General features: G+C 38.4%; 2 protein-coding genes across 2 annotated transcripts; one reads left to right on the forward strand and one right to left on the reverse strand.

Moving 5' to 3' along the window:
- Positions 1-3,173: 3,173 nt before the first annotated feature.
- Positions 3,174-6,138, reverse strand: LOC107823428 (laccase-17). Its single transcript, XM_016650069.2, has 6 exons — positions 5,888-6,138; positions 5,634-5,785; positions 5,101-5,345; positions 4,857-4,985; positions 3,666-4,634; positions 3,174-3,552 (listed from the first exon to the last, which is right to left on the reverse strand). Exons 1-6 carry the CDS (start codon positions 6,005-6,007, stop codon positions 3,422-3,424), a joined length of 1,746 nt encoding a protein of 581 aa, XP_016505555.2. The 5' UTR covers positions 6,008-6,138; the 3' UTR covers positions 3,174-3,421.
- A 4,438-nt stretch (positions 6,139-10,576) lies between these two features.
- On the forward strand, positions 10,577-11,245 carry LOC107823427 (secreted RxLR effector protein 161-like). The gene has a single exon (XM_016650067.1). It carries the CDS (start codon positions 10,577-10,579, stop codon positions 11,243-11,245), a length of 669 nt encoding a protein of 222 aa, XP_016505553.1.
- The last annotated feature ends 5,541 nt before the right edge of the window (positions 11,246-16,786 follow it).

Below are 16,786 nucleotides of genomic sequence, written 5' to 3' on the forward strand. Positions count from 1 at the left end.
CTGATATAAACTATTTGACAATTTAAATTTGGTATTGAAGCAACGTATTAAAATTTTGAAATATTATGTTGTTGAGTTATTTATTCCCGAAATATTTTGTGAGATTTTTCGTGCTTATTGTGATGGAGCCGTGAGCTCTTTATTGTGAAAAAATATTATTGTTGATTTATTTTGGCAAGTTGAAATATTTAGGCACTTGAGGTACAAATTGTGATATATTGTGATATTGATACGCATGCGGTGGTATAAGGTTTGGGTGTTGAAACGCGTGCGGTGAGATAAGGGTAGCTTGATACGTGTGGCTAGTAGGGGGAAACTACTAGAAGTCATGCAGTGTGATAAGGATGGCTAAAACGCGGGATGCTATTTCGGAAAAAATATTTTCTTTAAAATAAATTGTGAAGGCTCCCGTGTTGGTATAAGAAAATGAGATATTGTGAATTTATTGATGATTTGGGACTACGAGGCGGTACCTTGTTGATATTGATTTATGGCCGTAGTTGCCTTTGATAATTGTTGTGATTTTCTTAAAGTTGAAAAGAATTCTGTTTTGTTTCCACGAGGTATTAATTGCCATTATTTGGTGTAATTAAATGGTGACATACTACTTGATTCATTTTCCTTGTCATTTTATCTTATTATATTGTTAAACATTTTACCATGTCATTATTTATTTTCCAGTAGGGCCTGACCTGATCTCGTCACTACTCTACCGAGGTTAGGCTTGACACTTACTGGTACCGCTGTGGTGTACTCATACTACGCTTCTGCATATTACTTTGTGCAGATCCAGGTATATCTTATCAGACCAGGTATTAGTAAACTAGCTGTACGAGGAGACTTCGAGGTATATCTGCCAGCATCCACAGACTCCGGAATCCCCTTCTATCTTACTATGTTATCTTCCTTATTTGCTTTAGACTGTGATGTATAGAGACATATAGAATAAATTCTTAGAAGCTTGTGACTTATTTTTACCGGATTTTGGAAGTTATAATTATTTAAATTGTAGCTTATTTATTTCAGATATCTAATATTATTCCGCATTGATATGCTTACTTAGTCTTAGGGACTAAGTGCCATCACGACCTCCTACAGAGGTAGTTTGGGGTCGTGACAACACTAGACAAAATTATAATTTAATTTTATTTTCCTAATATATAGGAATTTGATTCAAGTAAAATTTTAATTATTAAATTTTTTCTTATTTGAAGAAGTAATTAACACCAAAAAAAAAAAAAAGAAAAATCTCAAGTTGACACCTAAATTGGAGAAATCAAAGTAGGAAAATATCGTGCACCTAGAACTCTATTAGGTTTAGGAGTCTTCATTATGAGTATAAGCGAATTGGATTTTAAATATTTTTTTTTTTTATAAAAAAAAAAATATCCTTTGAATTTTGGCAGGGTAGCTTCCCCTCCTTAAGAAAGTTCAACAGAGGAGGAACAAAAGGCCTTTTACAATATTAATTATAATAACAATCATCCAGAATTAAAAATTGCACTTTCTATAAGCTTTGATTTTTATTTATAAGATAAATAAGTAATTTTAATTTATGCATTATTATTACATTTAAATTTTATAATAATCGCTAGGCTACACGTGCGAAACACGTACTCTATAACTAGTAATTCGTATATTAAAATAGCATAAAGACTAGATAAGGCAAAGACGAACCACATAACACATTTACATCTTGTTGTAGCTTCAAACTCGTATTAGCAAATTTGAAGTGTTCCATCATGAGCTTTGTCAATCAGCAGAATATAATGCTAGCCTTCACTTTAAGATTTTGGGGGGTGGGGGGGTGGGGGGGGGGGGGTGGGGGGTTACTATAACAAATTCATTTTTTGCCAACCATCCATTACTACAGCAAGTGGGTTGGCTGGCTACTTAGCCACGATGCCCAATAATTCCAAGGTCTGGGCCAGTGCACCACCCCAGCCAGACAAATCGAATAAATTGGGGTGAATTAAAAAATAGTCAGATCTATAAATGGTAATTGAAAAATAGCCACAATTTTAAAAGTAATCAAAATTTAGCCACTTTTCATGTAAATATAAATCTGTTTAAAAACATTGTTCAAAATCCGGAAAATATTCTAGCATAATATGCTGGAGTTCGAATTTTTTACATGTGAACTTCCAGCATAACATGCTGGCATATCATAATGTGCTGAAGTTCCAACATAATATACTAGAAGTTCATACACAGGTGCTCCAATCTCCAGTATATTATGCTGGAACTTTGCGTGTGCTGGAGTTCCAGCATAATATGCTAGAAGTTTATACACATGTGCTCCAATCTCCAGTATATTATGTTGGAACTTTTCGTGTTGCAGCAAAATAATGGCTATTTTTCAATGACTTTGCAAACACTGGCTATTTTTTAATTATCAGTCCGAAAACATTTTGTTGAGAATTCTATTAGATTGTCATATTTCAAGAATAATTCCTCATTTAAAGTTATACAATTATGATAAAAGATAGAACTTTTAATCATATTGATCATATTACTATAGTTTTTTTTGTAGAGAATTCTAGTAGAGCTTAGCTCAATTTACTTATTTTATTAAACTGTGCACAACTATGATAACATGGTAGATTTAAAAGTATATGCATTCTACCAATATATTTAAATTAGTTGCAAATCCTATCATATAAATATAACTGAGCTCTCACATAGTCAACTTATTTACATGAAAGGCGCAAGAACATAAACTTCTATCGGGATGCTCTATATATTATTTGGCCTGCCTAATAAATATGTGGAGGCTATTTTGACAACAAAGTCAAAACCATGGACATTGTTTCAAGACAGGCAGGCCGATTACAAATGGAAGCTCAAAGTTAATTTTGTTTCCTTGGTGTTTGTTTAATATACTGGTGAAAAAAATTATCTGGAAATGTTTTTCAACCAAAAACCATTTTAAAACGTTTTTCAAGTTTTACAACTTGAAAATTTTCAGTTCTTATAACAGTTGAAAAACTTCTCTAAAATATTGAAAACAACCTTTCATGTGGAAGAACAGAGATAAGATTAGCACATAAAAATATGAATTAATTCGTTGAAATGTTTGACTCTTGCCACATAGAACAATTGCTAAATGTTATTTAGCCAAACATCCATGCCCCAGAAATCAGGACAATAATCTAAGATCAATAATGAATGAGTTGGACAAGAAACCATTTATTTTCACTTGCATATAAAGCACAATAGCCGTTAAAAAAGAATTACAAAACAGAGTCAATCCTTTATCCTCTCCTTAGATCATGGCATGAAAAGGCCAGTCTGTTACAAAAAAATGAATGTTAAAGTGAACACACTCAAAACACATAAAGAGAAATAAAGGTAAGACAAGAAATAAAAGTGCAAAAGTCTGAGACTTAGACGGTTAATTCTGCAAATAAAAACCAAGAAATCAGCACTGTGGGAGATCAGATGGAGGAGGAAGGAGTTTCTGGTTTGGAAGTTTTCCATCTAAGACAAGCCATGCCATCTTCAGCCCCCAACTTGTATGAACTTCCAAGTGACAATGCATGAACCAAACACCTACATTCAAATGTACAAATTCTTGAGTCTTAATTAAAACATATAACTTCAACAAAATATTATTATCAAATGAAAATTTAGTATAAAATTCACTTGTGATTTATTCCACCAACCTGGATTATCAGCTAAAAATCGAATAGCGACCCAACCACCAGATGGCACACCTACAGTGTTCCTCTCAACAGGGTCAATGAGATTGAAGTTAGCAGGATCCTTATTAGGGTCAAAGTTACCAAAACCTTGACCAGCAACAAAGAAATTGAAGCCATGAAGATGAAGTGGATGACTTTCAGCACCAAGAATGCTTGTATCTTGCATGATTAACTCAACACTTGTATTAAATGGAAGTACCAAAACTTTAGTACCATTGTAAACCATTGTGTTATTTGGAGGATTCCCGGTATAATTGAACCAATTCAAAGGATTAATAGGAAAATAAGGGCTATAAACACTATTTGATTGTCCCATGAAATGAGATTGGAGTAATGCAGTTGTAGGTTGTACAAATGATATGTTATTAATCGACGCTGCAAATTTGGTTGTATTAGTAGGACCTTGACAAGTTTGATTTTTGTCACAAGGAGTCGTGCCAAGGCCTACTGTGAAAAAGAAATGCTTGTCAACATTTTGTGGGACCTTAGCAGGAAATTGAGAATTTGCCAAACTACGGAGTTTCTTACTAAAATTGGTGGCAAAAGAAGTGTCATTTAGAGGTGGTAAAGTAGGCTTGAACAGAGGAAGTTTCTTGATTGATTTGGTTGAATGAGGAATTGGGGATTCATATTCAAGAATTCCAGCAACAGTGGAGTTGTCAAAAGTGCCTTGGCCCGTAACATAAGGTCTAGCAGTCATGAGAAAAGTGGCACTAGGGTATTCAGGTTTGGTTTTCAAAAGAACATTTGTGGTCTGTCCTGGTGTTACAAGTATTGTTTCAGTCTCAAAAGGTTTAACGTATACTGCATCAGCATCGACTACAGTGAGTGTATGATTTGCAATGCTGAAGAAGAGCTCATCATTTAGTGCAGCGTTGATCATACGGAGAAGGTATGTTTTTCCTGGCTTAACCTTTAGTTTGAATGTATCTGCCACAAACCATTCATAGAGCATAAGTCAGAATAATGGAAAAATAATAGTACTAAAAAGTTCGACTACTATACATTGATACATATCACTTAAAAGTCATTTACAGATAACTTTCTATAATAAGCATGTATTGATAGCCTACTGAAGTAGAATGGCTTGTTACAACCCGCAAAAATTACAAAATATATTGATTGAACGAAATAATTAAACGTTAAAAGTACCTTTTGCAGAGCAGTTGTACAAGAGTCCTGGAAGGCCATTGATGGTGTATGCATCTGAGACATTTGGACCTCCACCAGTTTGTAGAGCTTGGCTAATGATGGTTTCAGGATCAGCATTGAACCATTCTCCTGAACATCGAAAAATTAATTTTCGTAAATAATATTAGGAATAATTATAGATGGAGAAATTTGGATCATAAAAATTAATTTGATATTTTATATATGTAAATGTTTAATTGAGTACCTAAGATGATTGGAACTTCCTTGAATGGTTTGAGAAAAGGGTAGGATTCATTTTTCTTAGGAAGGATAATTAGAGGGCCATAAAGAGTAGATCTTAGCCATGAAATATGGGCATGCCACCACAAAGTCCCTCTTTGACCAACAATTGTGTAATTATATACATAACTTTGGCCTGTTTGAATGGGGCATTGTGTTATATATGCAGGACCATCTGCCCATCCACTACGAAGCTGTCTCACTCCATGCCTGTTCAGAGGGGCAAAGAAAATTAAAGAAATTAATCCTAGAATATCCAAAAAAATATACTAAGAATTGAAAGAGAAAGATATCATAGCTGTTTGAGGTTTTTTTTTTTTTGTTTTAAATGTTTCTTTGAAATAGCTAAAGATGTCGAAAGGGTTAACTTCGGTTCCACATACTATAGTGTAAAAGAAATTATACTACTAATTAGGTCACAGTGTATTTAAATTAAGTTTAATGATCTATGTAGAAAGGACTCAAATGTAGGACGGAGATAAGGACCAAATATTATACCAATGAATGGAAATATTGTTAGGAACATGGTTATTGACTTTTATAAGTAGACGATCACCCTCCCTTGTGATAATACGAGGCCCTGGGAATTTTCCATTGACTGTCACTATGCTCTTAGTATGGCACAATCTAGTGACATTTTGCATTGTAATCTACATTAAAGATTCAAAAATGAAAATATGTTAGCAAGAGTAACAAAAAATTATGCACATTATTTGCTGTAAGATAAGTAGAATGGACTTTTGATATCATACATTGAACTCATAGTGTCTGGTGATAGCTTGTGAAGGCTGAGGCATGAGACATAGTGCCAGAAAAGCAATAAAGAACATTGCCATAGGAACTAATGATGGAAAAGTGCTAGAAAACCCCATCAATATTTTGTCTGATCTCTTCCTTGAAATTAAATTGAAGGGTGAAGATCAGCTTTAGATATTGTAGTAAACTTGGATGAAATATAGCTCTAAGATTGATGTATATATAGAGAAATATTGATGAGATGCTTGGTCGATTAGGTGATGAAAATAGTGTATTTTAAAGAAGAAAAATCAGGAAGAAGTTTAGAATTTGCACATAAATTTTTCTAAAATTGACCAACTGTAGTTGGAAAACAACTTTAGAGTGATGTCAAAGACAATCTAGCTCTATTTTAATTATATATTTTGCTGAAGTTCAATAACTTTCCTTTGTCGTGATGTTAAGCTTGCATGATATTGACAAATTTTCCATATATGCTATAGCTACTGCATGTGCATGAAGTGGTTGTATCTTTTGCACTGTTTTAAATTTTCTCTTTGTGAAATTAGACGTCTACGGTTTTAGTGCAATTTTTTTTACTGTTGAGGAGAAAGGTGTAACCTGATAATGAGAGGTGGTTTAGTTTATTTATGTATGATAAGTCAGTTAGGGAGTTAATGAGATAGTTAGTTAGTTTGTTATAGTAGTGGGAAGTCACACGTGTATATATATGTGTACATGTAAGAGATACAGAGTGTGTGGAATAGAATTTTTCCACTGATACATTCATTTTTCTCTCAGATATTTCTTCTTCTTCTTCTCTTCTTCTTCCTCTCTTTCTCTTCTCCCTCTAGCTAGGGTTTCTGCAGGTGATCAATCACCAAACTTCAGCATGGTATCAGAGCTCCGAGCTCGGAATTGAAGCTCAGATATCGATCCTCAATTTCTTCTCAATTGAATTTCTGGTTCAGATCTAATATCTCAATTTTTCTGTTTTTTCAACTCGAAATTGCTCAATAATGGCGGGTGATGATTTGTTGAATGAAAGTCCAAATACTACTGTTGAAAATGCTTCGCATGCATCATCAGAGGATGAATTTGAGGAAGGAGTGACAGTAGCAGTCACTCATCCTCTGTACCTAGCTCCCAGCGATACAAGTGGAATCTCCTTGATCTCATTTCAGCTAACCGGCACTGACAATTACTCTCTATGGCATCGATCTATGTGAATTGCATTACTTGGTCGAAATAAGCTTGGGATTGTTGATGGCAGGTGGCCTAAGGAGCGGTTTCGTGAGAAGTACTGGTATCAATAGGAGAGGTGCAATGCAATTGTGCTGTGATGGTTGATGAATTCAGTGGCTCCGGCATTAATCAGTGGCATTGCATACGCTACTAGTGCACAGGTAGTATGGATGGATCTGCAGGAATGTTTTGACAGGGTGAATAATACATGTTGCTATAATTTGCACAAGGAAATTGCCACTCTAAATCAAGGTACTGCATCTATCTATGTTTACTACTCGAAGCTCAAAGATCTTTGGGATGAGACTGAGTCTGTAGTACCTACTCCTGGCTGTGACTGTGCTAAGACAAAAGAATTTATTATGCATTTACGAAAACAGAAGGTGTATCAATTTCTAATGGGCCTAAATGACTCTTACTCTCAAGATCGTAGTCAAATTCTTATGATGAAACCCTTACCAACAGTAAATCAAGCTTATACTATGCTCATGAGTGATGAAAGTCAGAGAACTATAGCAGCCACTGCTGGAGTGTTAGGATCTGCTCCTAATGTAAACATAAATGCCTATGACTCTACTGCCCTATACAGTGCTAAGCCTAATTTCAATCCAAAGTTTAGGAAGAATTACAATGTCCAGTGTGAGTTCTGTAAAATGAAAGGCCACAGTAAAGAAAACTGCTACAAAATCATAGGGTATCCACAAGACTATAAGTTTAAAAAGAAAGGGGGAGCTGGAGCATACAATGCTATGATTGAACCTAGTCATGTTGTGCTTTTGCACACAAATCATGTCTCTCAGAACAGGTCAATGACATCTATGCCAATGCAACCTATGCCTATGTATCAAGGTCATCAGTATGTGAGCCAAGTTACTGAAGGATTACAGGGTCAAGGGATCTCAGGCACTCAGAATCAGGAAGGTACTTCACAACCTCAGGGATCAACAAATATTGCTCCACAAGGTGGTGGTTTTCCCTTCACCAAGGAATAATATGATCAGATAATGCAGATTTTGAACAATACCCCAAGTTACTCAAATGCAGCAGGTATTGATACCTCTCTTTTAGCATCCACTAACTCATAAGAACAAGAATGAATCATTGATACAGGTGCAACAAATCATATGGTGTCAAATGTTAACTTACTAATCAAAACCTCCCTAATCACACCTTCTAAGTCTAGAAGAGTTCTACTACCTAATGGAGATGTCACTCAAGTTACTCAGATTGGAGATAGTTATATTTTAGATAGAAGCACTATTAAAGAAGTGCTTTATGTCCCTCAATTCAAATTCAACTTATTGTCAGTCTCCAAGGTGACAAGAGATCTAAGATGCTTTGCTTCCTTTTATCCTTATTTCTGTATATTTCAGGATCTCTTCAGTGGCAAGGTGAGGGAGATTGGTAGGGAAAGAGATGGCCTATACTTTCTGCAGAAACATGGGGCCAAGAAGCTTACTGCAGTTGCCCTAGTTGTAGCTGGAATAAAGTCAAGAACTACTGATATTACTCTGTGGCATAAAAGACTAGGTCATATCTCTAGTGTGGTACTCAGAAGACTGTTTCCTGCTAAACTAGCTAGTATTACTGATACTATCAATAAATGCACTGTATGTCCATGTGCTAAACAAACTAGGTTACCATTTCCTACTAGTTGTATTAAGAGCACTGATGCATTTGATCTAATTCATGTGGATGTTTGGGGTCCTTACAAGTATGCAACCTTTGATGGAAATAAGTACTTCTTGACTGTTGTTGATGATTTTACCAGAATGACTTGGTTGTTTCTTTTGAAGTTAAAATCTGATGTATGTGTTGTACTTGCTCAGTTTATTATGTTTGTTCAAACTCAATTTAACAAAACCTTGAAGGCAGTCAGATCTGATAATGGATCTGAATTTATTAACTCTGTATGCAAGACCTTGTTCCAGAAATATGGCATTATCCATCAGAAGACATATGCTTACACCCCTCATCAGAATGGAGTTGGTGAGTGGAAACACAGGCATATCCTGGAGGTGACTAGAGCCTTAAGGTTTCAGGCCAATATTCCTATTAAGTACTGGGGTCATTGTGTTCTTGCAGCAGTATATATTATTAATAGAATGACATATTCTGTACTCAATGGCCTATCTCCCTTTGAGTTGTTATATGGTAGAGCACTCACTTTGGACCATCTGAGAGTTCTTGGATGTCTGTGTTATGCCAAACAGATTCAGGAGATAGACAAACTTCTTCCTAGAGCTAAACCTACTGTCCTTATGGGGTTTTCTGATACTCAAAAGGGTTATATTTTGTTAGATTTAGATACTCATTGCTTTCTCATTAACAGAGATGTTTCCTTCAGGGAAGGTGTTTTCCCTTTTAAGGACTCTTCAGCATCTACACCACCTGTGTTCTTGCCCCATGAATCTTCTATTGTTGATGCTGGGCTCACCTCACCTCCCTCTTCTATTGATTCTGACCATGCAGCTAGCAGATCAGAACATGACTTAAATATACAGCACCACTCACCATCTGAAGTAGTTCCAGCAACCTTGCCTTCTCAGGACCTCAGCTTCCCTGGTCTAAGGAGATCATCAAGGACCAGACAAGCTCCTATTTGGATGAAAGACTTTGTGTCTTTGCCAGGACACACGTATGTGCCTTACTCTATTTCCAACTGTGTATCATATGATTGACTCTCTTCTACATATCAGGCCTATCTAGCTGCCTTTTCGTCTATAGTGGAACCTACCTCCTTTGAGGAAGCTGTTAAAGATCCTAGGTGGGTGGATACTATGCAGGCTGAGATTGCTGCCTTAGAATCTAACCACACTTGGGATGTGGTCTCCGTGCCTGATGGAAAAATTCCTATTTGGTGCAAATAGATATACAAAGTAAAGTACAAGGCCTCAGGTAAGGTAGAAAGGTTCAAGGCCAGGCTTGTGGCCAAGGGGTATAGCCAGCAAGAGAGCATTGATTATCAGAAAACATTTAGTCCAGTGGTTAAAATGGTTACAGTCAGATCTGTTCTTGCAGTTACTGCTTCTGAGCATTGGCACATTCATCAGATGGATGTGTACAATGCCTTTCTACTGGGTGACTTGTATGATGAGATATATATGACTCTGCCTCAAGGCTTTCAGAGACAGGGGGTGAGTAGACCAACATGTAGACTCTTGAAATCCTTGTATGGCCTCAAACAGGTACCAAGACAGTAGAATGCTAAGTTGTCTGAAGCACTGGTGCACTTAGGCTTCATGCAGAGTCAACATGATAACTCATTATTTGTAAAAGGGACATGCAACCACATTGTCATCATCTTGGTCTATGTGGATGATATGCTTCTAATTGGACCTGATCTGACACTAATAAATGAAGTCAAAACTAAGCTACAACTGACTTTTAAGATGACGGACTTAGGAGAGTTGAAATACTTCCTTGGCATTGAGTTTTCCAGGTCATAACAAGGTATTCTGATGCATCAAAGGAAATACACACTAGTACTCATCTCTGAGCTTGGACTGGGAGCTGCAAAGCCTGCAGTTACACCTATTGAAGCTAATGTCAAGCTCACTACTAAGGAATATGATGAACATATTGGTGTTCTTGAGGGCACAACAGATGAAACCTTGAGAGACCCCGGCAAGTACCAGAGGCTACTAGGAAAGCTACTCTACTTGACAGTCACACGACCAGACATAGCATATAGTGTTCAGACATTGAGTCAATATATACAGAAGCCAAAAAGGTCTCATATGGAAGCTGCACAAAGAGTGGTCAAGTATGTGAAAGGGCAGCCTGGACAAGGCATACTGTTGTCTAGCAGAAATGAGAACACTATTACAGCATATTGTGATGCTGACTGGGCAGCCTGTCTTCTCACAAGGAAATCAGTAACTGGATTCTTTATCAAGTATGGTGAGTCATTAGTGTCCTGGAAGTCAAAGAAGCAAAACACTATTTCCAGGAGCTCAGCAAAATCAGAGTATACGAGCATTGCATCAACAGTAGCAGAGTTAGTTTTGATACTTGGCTTATTCAAGGATATTGGAGTAGTTGTTGAACTTCCTGTGAACATACTCACAGACAGCAATGCAGCAATTCAAATAGCTGCCAATCCAGTATTCCATGAACGCACTAAATAAATCGAAATCGACTGTCATTTTATAAGAGAAAAGATACAGAATGGGTTGGTGAGGACATAATATATAGCAACTCAGGAATAGCTAGCAGATATCCTAACCAAGGGCTTAACCAGAGTTCAACATGACTATTTGCTGTCCAAGCTAGGGGTACTTGATATCTTCATACCACCTAGCTTGAGGGGGAGTATTTAGGAGAAAGGTGTAACTTGATAATTAGAGGTGGTTTAATTTATTTATGTATGATAAGTCAGTTAGGGAGTTAATGAGATAGTTAGTTAGTTTGTTATAGTAGTGAAAAGTCACACGTGTATATATATGTGTACATGTAAGAGATACAGAGTGTGTGAAATAGAATTTTTCCACTGATACATTCATTTTTCTCTCAGATATTTCTTCTTCTTCTCTTCTTCTTCTCTTCTTCTTCCTCTCTTTCTCTTCTCCCTCTAGCTAGGGTTTTTGCAAGTGATCAATCACCAAACTTTAGCATTTACCCTTCTCTAATATTTTGAAAAGTAATCCCTTCGTCCCAACTCTAATGCGGATCCAGGATCTAGATTTTACGAGTTCGATTTTCAAGATTTTTAGGATTGAATTCATTATTTTTTTAAAGTTATCGATTCAGACCTATCTTTTGTTGCAATTTTAATAAAGTTTTACACATAAATTTATGCTCCGCATCAAAAGTACTGGGTTCAGATGAACCCGGCAGCCAAACTCTACATCCGCCCCTCTCCCAACTCAGTGATGCCGTTCAGATTTCGAAAGTCAAAGTTTTTTAATTTTTGATTGCGAATTTGGACACATAATCTTTAAATTTTTTTTTTTTTTTTAATCTTTTTACATATTTGAAAACTACACAAAACGTACTGTAAGCCACAATAATTAATAATTTAAAAGTATTCAAAAATCATATGAAAAATCATAATCGAAAAGAAACTCGTTTACAAATTGGGATGAAAGGAGTACTAAATAGAAGAAGTATGGACTACATAAGTACATAGTATATGTTTAAAAACAATTTAACCAATTACGCTGTGAATCATGCAAACGTGTAAATTTTTTGTCCAAGAAACTTTCTAAAAGTATATCTAGTGATTAGTGTTTTCATCCAAACAAAGTAGGTAAATGATTGCGAGAACTTGCTTGCAGTAAAGATTCATATCGTTGTAATTAAGTGTTACTGTATTGCATTTCTATACCCTCTAGTCAGATCTCAACATTTATCAATTGATATAGGCCTATTGATGTTATATATGCATTTTTATCAAGTTAAATCATTCATGGGGTTGTTATCTTAATTAGACCAAACATACTCGAGGTTATATTAACTAAACATATATTTAATAAAATTCAATCTTGTCTATTCCATTCCAGTTTTCGGTCCGAGTGTACACTTTAAGCAAAACGTTATCTGTATTTGTAAATGATCAAGGGGCAAGAAAATGTGTATATGGGTAAAACCGGGGGTAACATATACCTCGATTACCCGATGGGTCAAACGAAGCGAAAGACATGATTGCATGGGATCAGAATCGAAGTCAGGGACTTCTCGTACCAGGGCCCGAACGGAGTGTTCGCAACCGGGCCTGGCAAGACAACACTCCCCGAACCCAGAGCGAGCTCCGAAACCTCGAAAGGCACTACGAACGGTTGCACACGACTAACAGAAAGCCGTGATATCCGCACCCAATCGGATATCACGGCGCGAATCTCGCCTGACGTCGGTAGCATGTCAATAATTGATGAGAAAGGAGGATTTTTTGCCTTTTTTAGAGTTGTACTAGCAATGAAACTCTCCTACTATATAAACGGAAAGCTTTTTCATTCAATACACATTATAAAACGCATATCAAGACAATACAAAATTATTTCTCTTATTTCTAGCTATTGAAAGGTTCTTATTTTAATCATAGTTCATCACACGTATTTGGCTTCGAATCGAGGGTCCGGTCGAGGGCAAAACTATTGCCCGGACTCAGCGTCACAACTGGTTTGGTTATTTATCTCATCCTTAATTCGTTTATCTAACATTCTTGATTTCTTGTGTTGAATCAATCTACATATCCTTAAAACCGCGTACAAATTTAAGTGTTATATGTTTTAAGGGTAAACAATCTTGGTGCTGAGGAAAGTAACATTACACACACGAAAGCCGAACGAGGGAAAGATGTTATCAAACTGGGAAGGACCGTATCGAGTCATCGAAATTACCGGCAAAGGCTCATACAAACTCGAAGCGGGAAACAGTGTGCAACTACCGAATAATTGGAACGTGATACACTTAAAACGGTACTACTGCCAAGGTACGATCTTAACTACTCGTTAATCATGTTATGTATCGGACTAACACTTACAGGCAAGCTCAATAATGGATGTAGCTATTAGGTCTGAAAGAACGCGTTGCACTCTTTTTTCTTTGAACCGGTTTTGTCCCAAAATGAGTTTTGCGGCAAGGTTTTTAATGAGGCAACAATAAAATATGCTAACTTAGATTCGAAGGACGGTATCAAACTGGAGTCATTGGGCGTTCATTTTGCATCAACAGTATTCGAGCCCTCTCAAGCTCGACCTCGAATACTGGGGTCCATTACCCTCGGATTAAGGTTTTCAGCAAGGAAAAATTCAGCAAGGAAAAAAGAAAGCCTTATATGCTAGAAGCTAAGACTCGATGGTTAGAATTAATTGTAAGGGCCAAACGGTCGTGTGAACCATGCCCACATAGTCCACTTTAGCCATGACACAAGCTTTTACGCATTTTGATCATGTACTTTACACACAAATTTAAAGAAAGTTTCGCCTTGCTATTACACATTTTTTTGCCTTTTAAATTTCGGATCCTAAAAGCCCACGGGCTACCCCTATTCGGGGACTATCGAGCCCAAGGGCTACCCCCCTCGGGAACTGTCATCCAAAAAAGTTCGGACAATTCGGGCTACTAAATCCCGAAGGCACCAAACCTATTAGGCGGTTCCTAAATACAAAAGGCTACGACCGCCCTAAAAATGACTCGGAGACGTACGAAGCTCGTAATCAGAAAGTAAGGCCTTTATAAAAATTCAAAACCTGCTAAAAGGTTACCCTCGGCAAAAGCATCGTCTAAAATTACTTAAGCATCTTGAAAAAACATTCGGTCACACCGAGTTTTCAAAGCCTCGAACAAATAAAGTTGTATCGAAGTCAGGCTCCGTTCGGACCTCTAAAAATCGAACGCCCTATAACTACATTTGATTCTATTCTAAGGTATTAGAAGCGTTGCAAGAATAGGAGTTATGAAAAGATGCTGAAAAAATAAAGACTCGAAATTGCCAGAAAGGGAAAACTTTATATATATTCCTAAATATACTTACAAAGGCCCAAAAAAACGTCCTCAAAATGAACAAAAAATATACATAAGACAAACTAACAAAGTACTAAAGGATCTACGCCTAATATTCACTAGGACCCAACTCATTGCCGATGCCGTCAGAGCCTTCGGATCCCACCGAGCCCTCAGAAACCTTAGAGCCTTCGGCACCTTCAAGCTCGTAAAGCTTCTTTGCCTCGGCCTCAGATTTTTTGGCTTCCTCGATCTCAGCCGACAGGTCAAAACCTCGGGCATGGATCTCCTCAAGGGTCTCTCTTCGGGATAGCTATTTTATATATTCAGCTTTTGCCTTCAGGCGGACTTCGGCTGCCTCTACATCGGCCTTATATTGGGCCACCATTTCATCGGTGTCAGCGGAGGTTTTATCCAGCTTGGACTTCACTGCCTCGTATTCTCTACCAAGGGCATTCCGCTCCGTGACAGCCGAGCTCAGCTGTGCTCAGAGATCATCATGCAACTGAGACCACTTATCAGCTTTCTCTTTCGCCACCTGGAGTTGGACCTCTACTGATGTCAACTTTGCCTTGGCGGTTTCCTTCTACGAAGCTAGCATGTCCATTTTGCTTTTCCACCCATCGGCCATGGCTTGGACCTCGTTAATCTTGGCTCGGAGTTGGTCGATCATGTTGATCTTCTGTTGAACCTGCGAGGTTGTGTTGTTAGTCACCACGACTAGCTCATCTTTTTTAGCTTCAAAGACCTTTACCTTTTCAACCAGAGTGGCATGTTCCTGCCTCAGGGTCGAAGCTTCCTTCTGAGTCCTGTCTAGCTCGGCCTGAAGGTCCTTGAGGGCCCTGTCCTGTTGCTCACTGAGGAGCTTGAGCATGTCATTTTTTCGGGGCTGCTCCTTAAGCTCGAACTCGAGCTAGCTGATTTCGAAGCAGTACCGGAGGAAGATCTCATGGTGAAGCACCGAGGCTTGCAAAACAACGAAAATAATAAGAGATAGTGGAACCTAAGTAGAATTCAAGAGGAAGTATTAATGCCTTACCTGGTTCAGCGCTTGTTGCGCCTCGTTGAAGAGACACGACGTTCCCACCTCATTCATATTTGCCTGGTCCTCCTCGGTTACCAGGCATCGGAGGTAGTTGGCTATACCCAAGGGAGAAGACAGAACTCGAGCATCCTTCGGTACCGTAAGAATGATTGTTCTCTTGCGGTCGGGGTCCACACTCGGAGCAGGAAATTGCTTCACCAATTTTGGGCTCGAACTCGGCCCCCCATCTTCTTAAGAAACGTCCTTCTTCGGGACCTCTAGGTCACTCAGCCCGGAAAAGTCTTCCAAAGTGGACGAGTCCGCGCCATCGAAGAAGGAGTGAAGAGGGTCATCCGTGCCATGAACTCCTTCACTTGACTTCTCTTTTCCTGCTTGGGCCTCCTCAAGCATGGACTCGGTGTAGGAGGGCGTCTTCATGATATTCATTACACCAGTCGCCTCCTTCGGAGCAGAAGCGGCTTCTCGGGTGGTCTCAGCCCCAGTCTCCATCTCGGCCTCTCGAGTCGAAAGGAGATCGACCTCATGGCTCTTCTCCTCGGCTGCCGCCTACTCCCCGACAAAAATGTCATTTTCTACGGACTCATCCCTGAGCCGGAGAAGTGAGTCAGAATCCGGCACCCGAGAGTTGGTGCTCTTCTTTGGCTTACAAGCCTGGGAAGCCGCCCTCTTCTTTGGCTTCACCTCGGGACCCGGGTGACCGAAGATTTTCTTTTCCTTTTCCTCTTCTCCTCCGCGACAGCCCCAGGCTGTCCCATAATGGAGGGATCAACGGACAAGGATGCATCCTCGCCCCCTTTCAACGGCCTAAGTTCGGTGGTGTTAGGCAAATATGTGAAGGAAAGAGAAAAAGGTCAGCATTGTGTGAGTTCGGGGCGTAATAGTAATTATTCTAAGAAGAGCCTTACCATGTGAACGGGCCATCGACCCTTCGAAAGCTTGCGCTACGAGCGCTCAAAATACGACATCTGCTTGCCGATGCCTTCGATCCACTCTATGAGCCGGGGGACCGCATTGGGAACCCGAGCAAAAGCTACACGATCACAAATATTGATAGTGAGAAAGGGAACAAAGAAGACTCGACACTTAAGGAAATATTACACTTGATACATTCCACTTCTCGGGGAATGGCAAAAACTCGGAAGGGATCAAATCTTCAGTCATCACCCGAACGAAGCGCCCC

Source organism: Nicotiana tabacum, chromosome 24, assembly GCF_000715075.1.
Source record: "Nicotiana tabacum cultivar K326 chromosome 24, ASM71507v2, whole genome shotgun sequence".
In the NCBI taxonomy this organism is placed as follows: Eukaryota; Viridiplantae; Streptophyta; class Magnoliopsida; order Solanales; family Solanaceae; genus Nicotiana; species Nicotiana tabacum.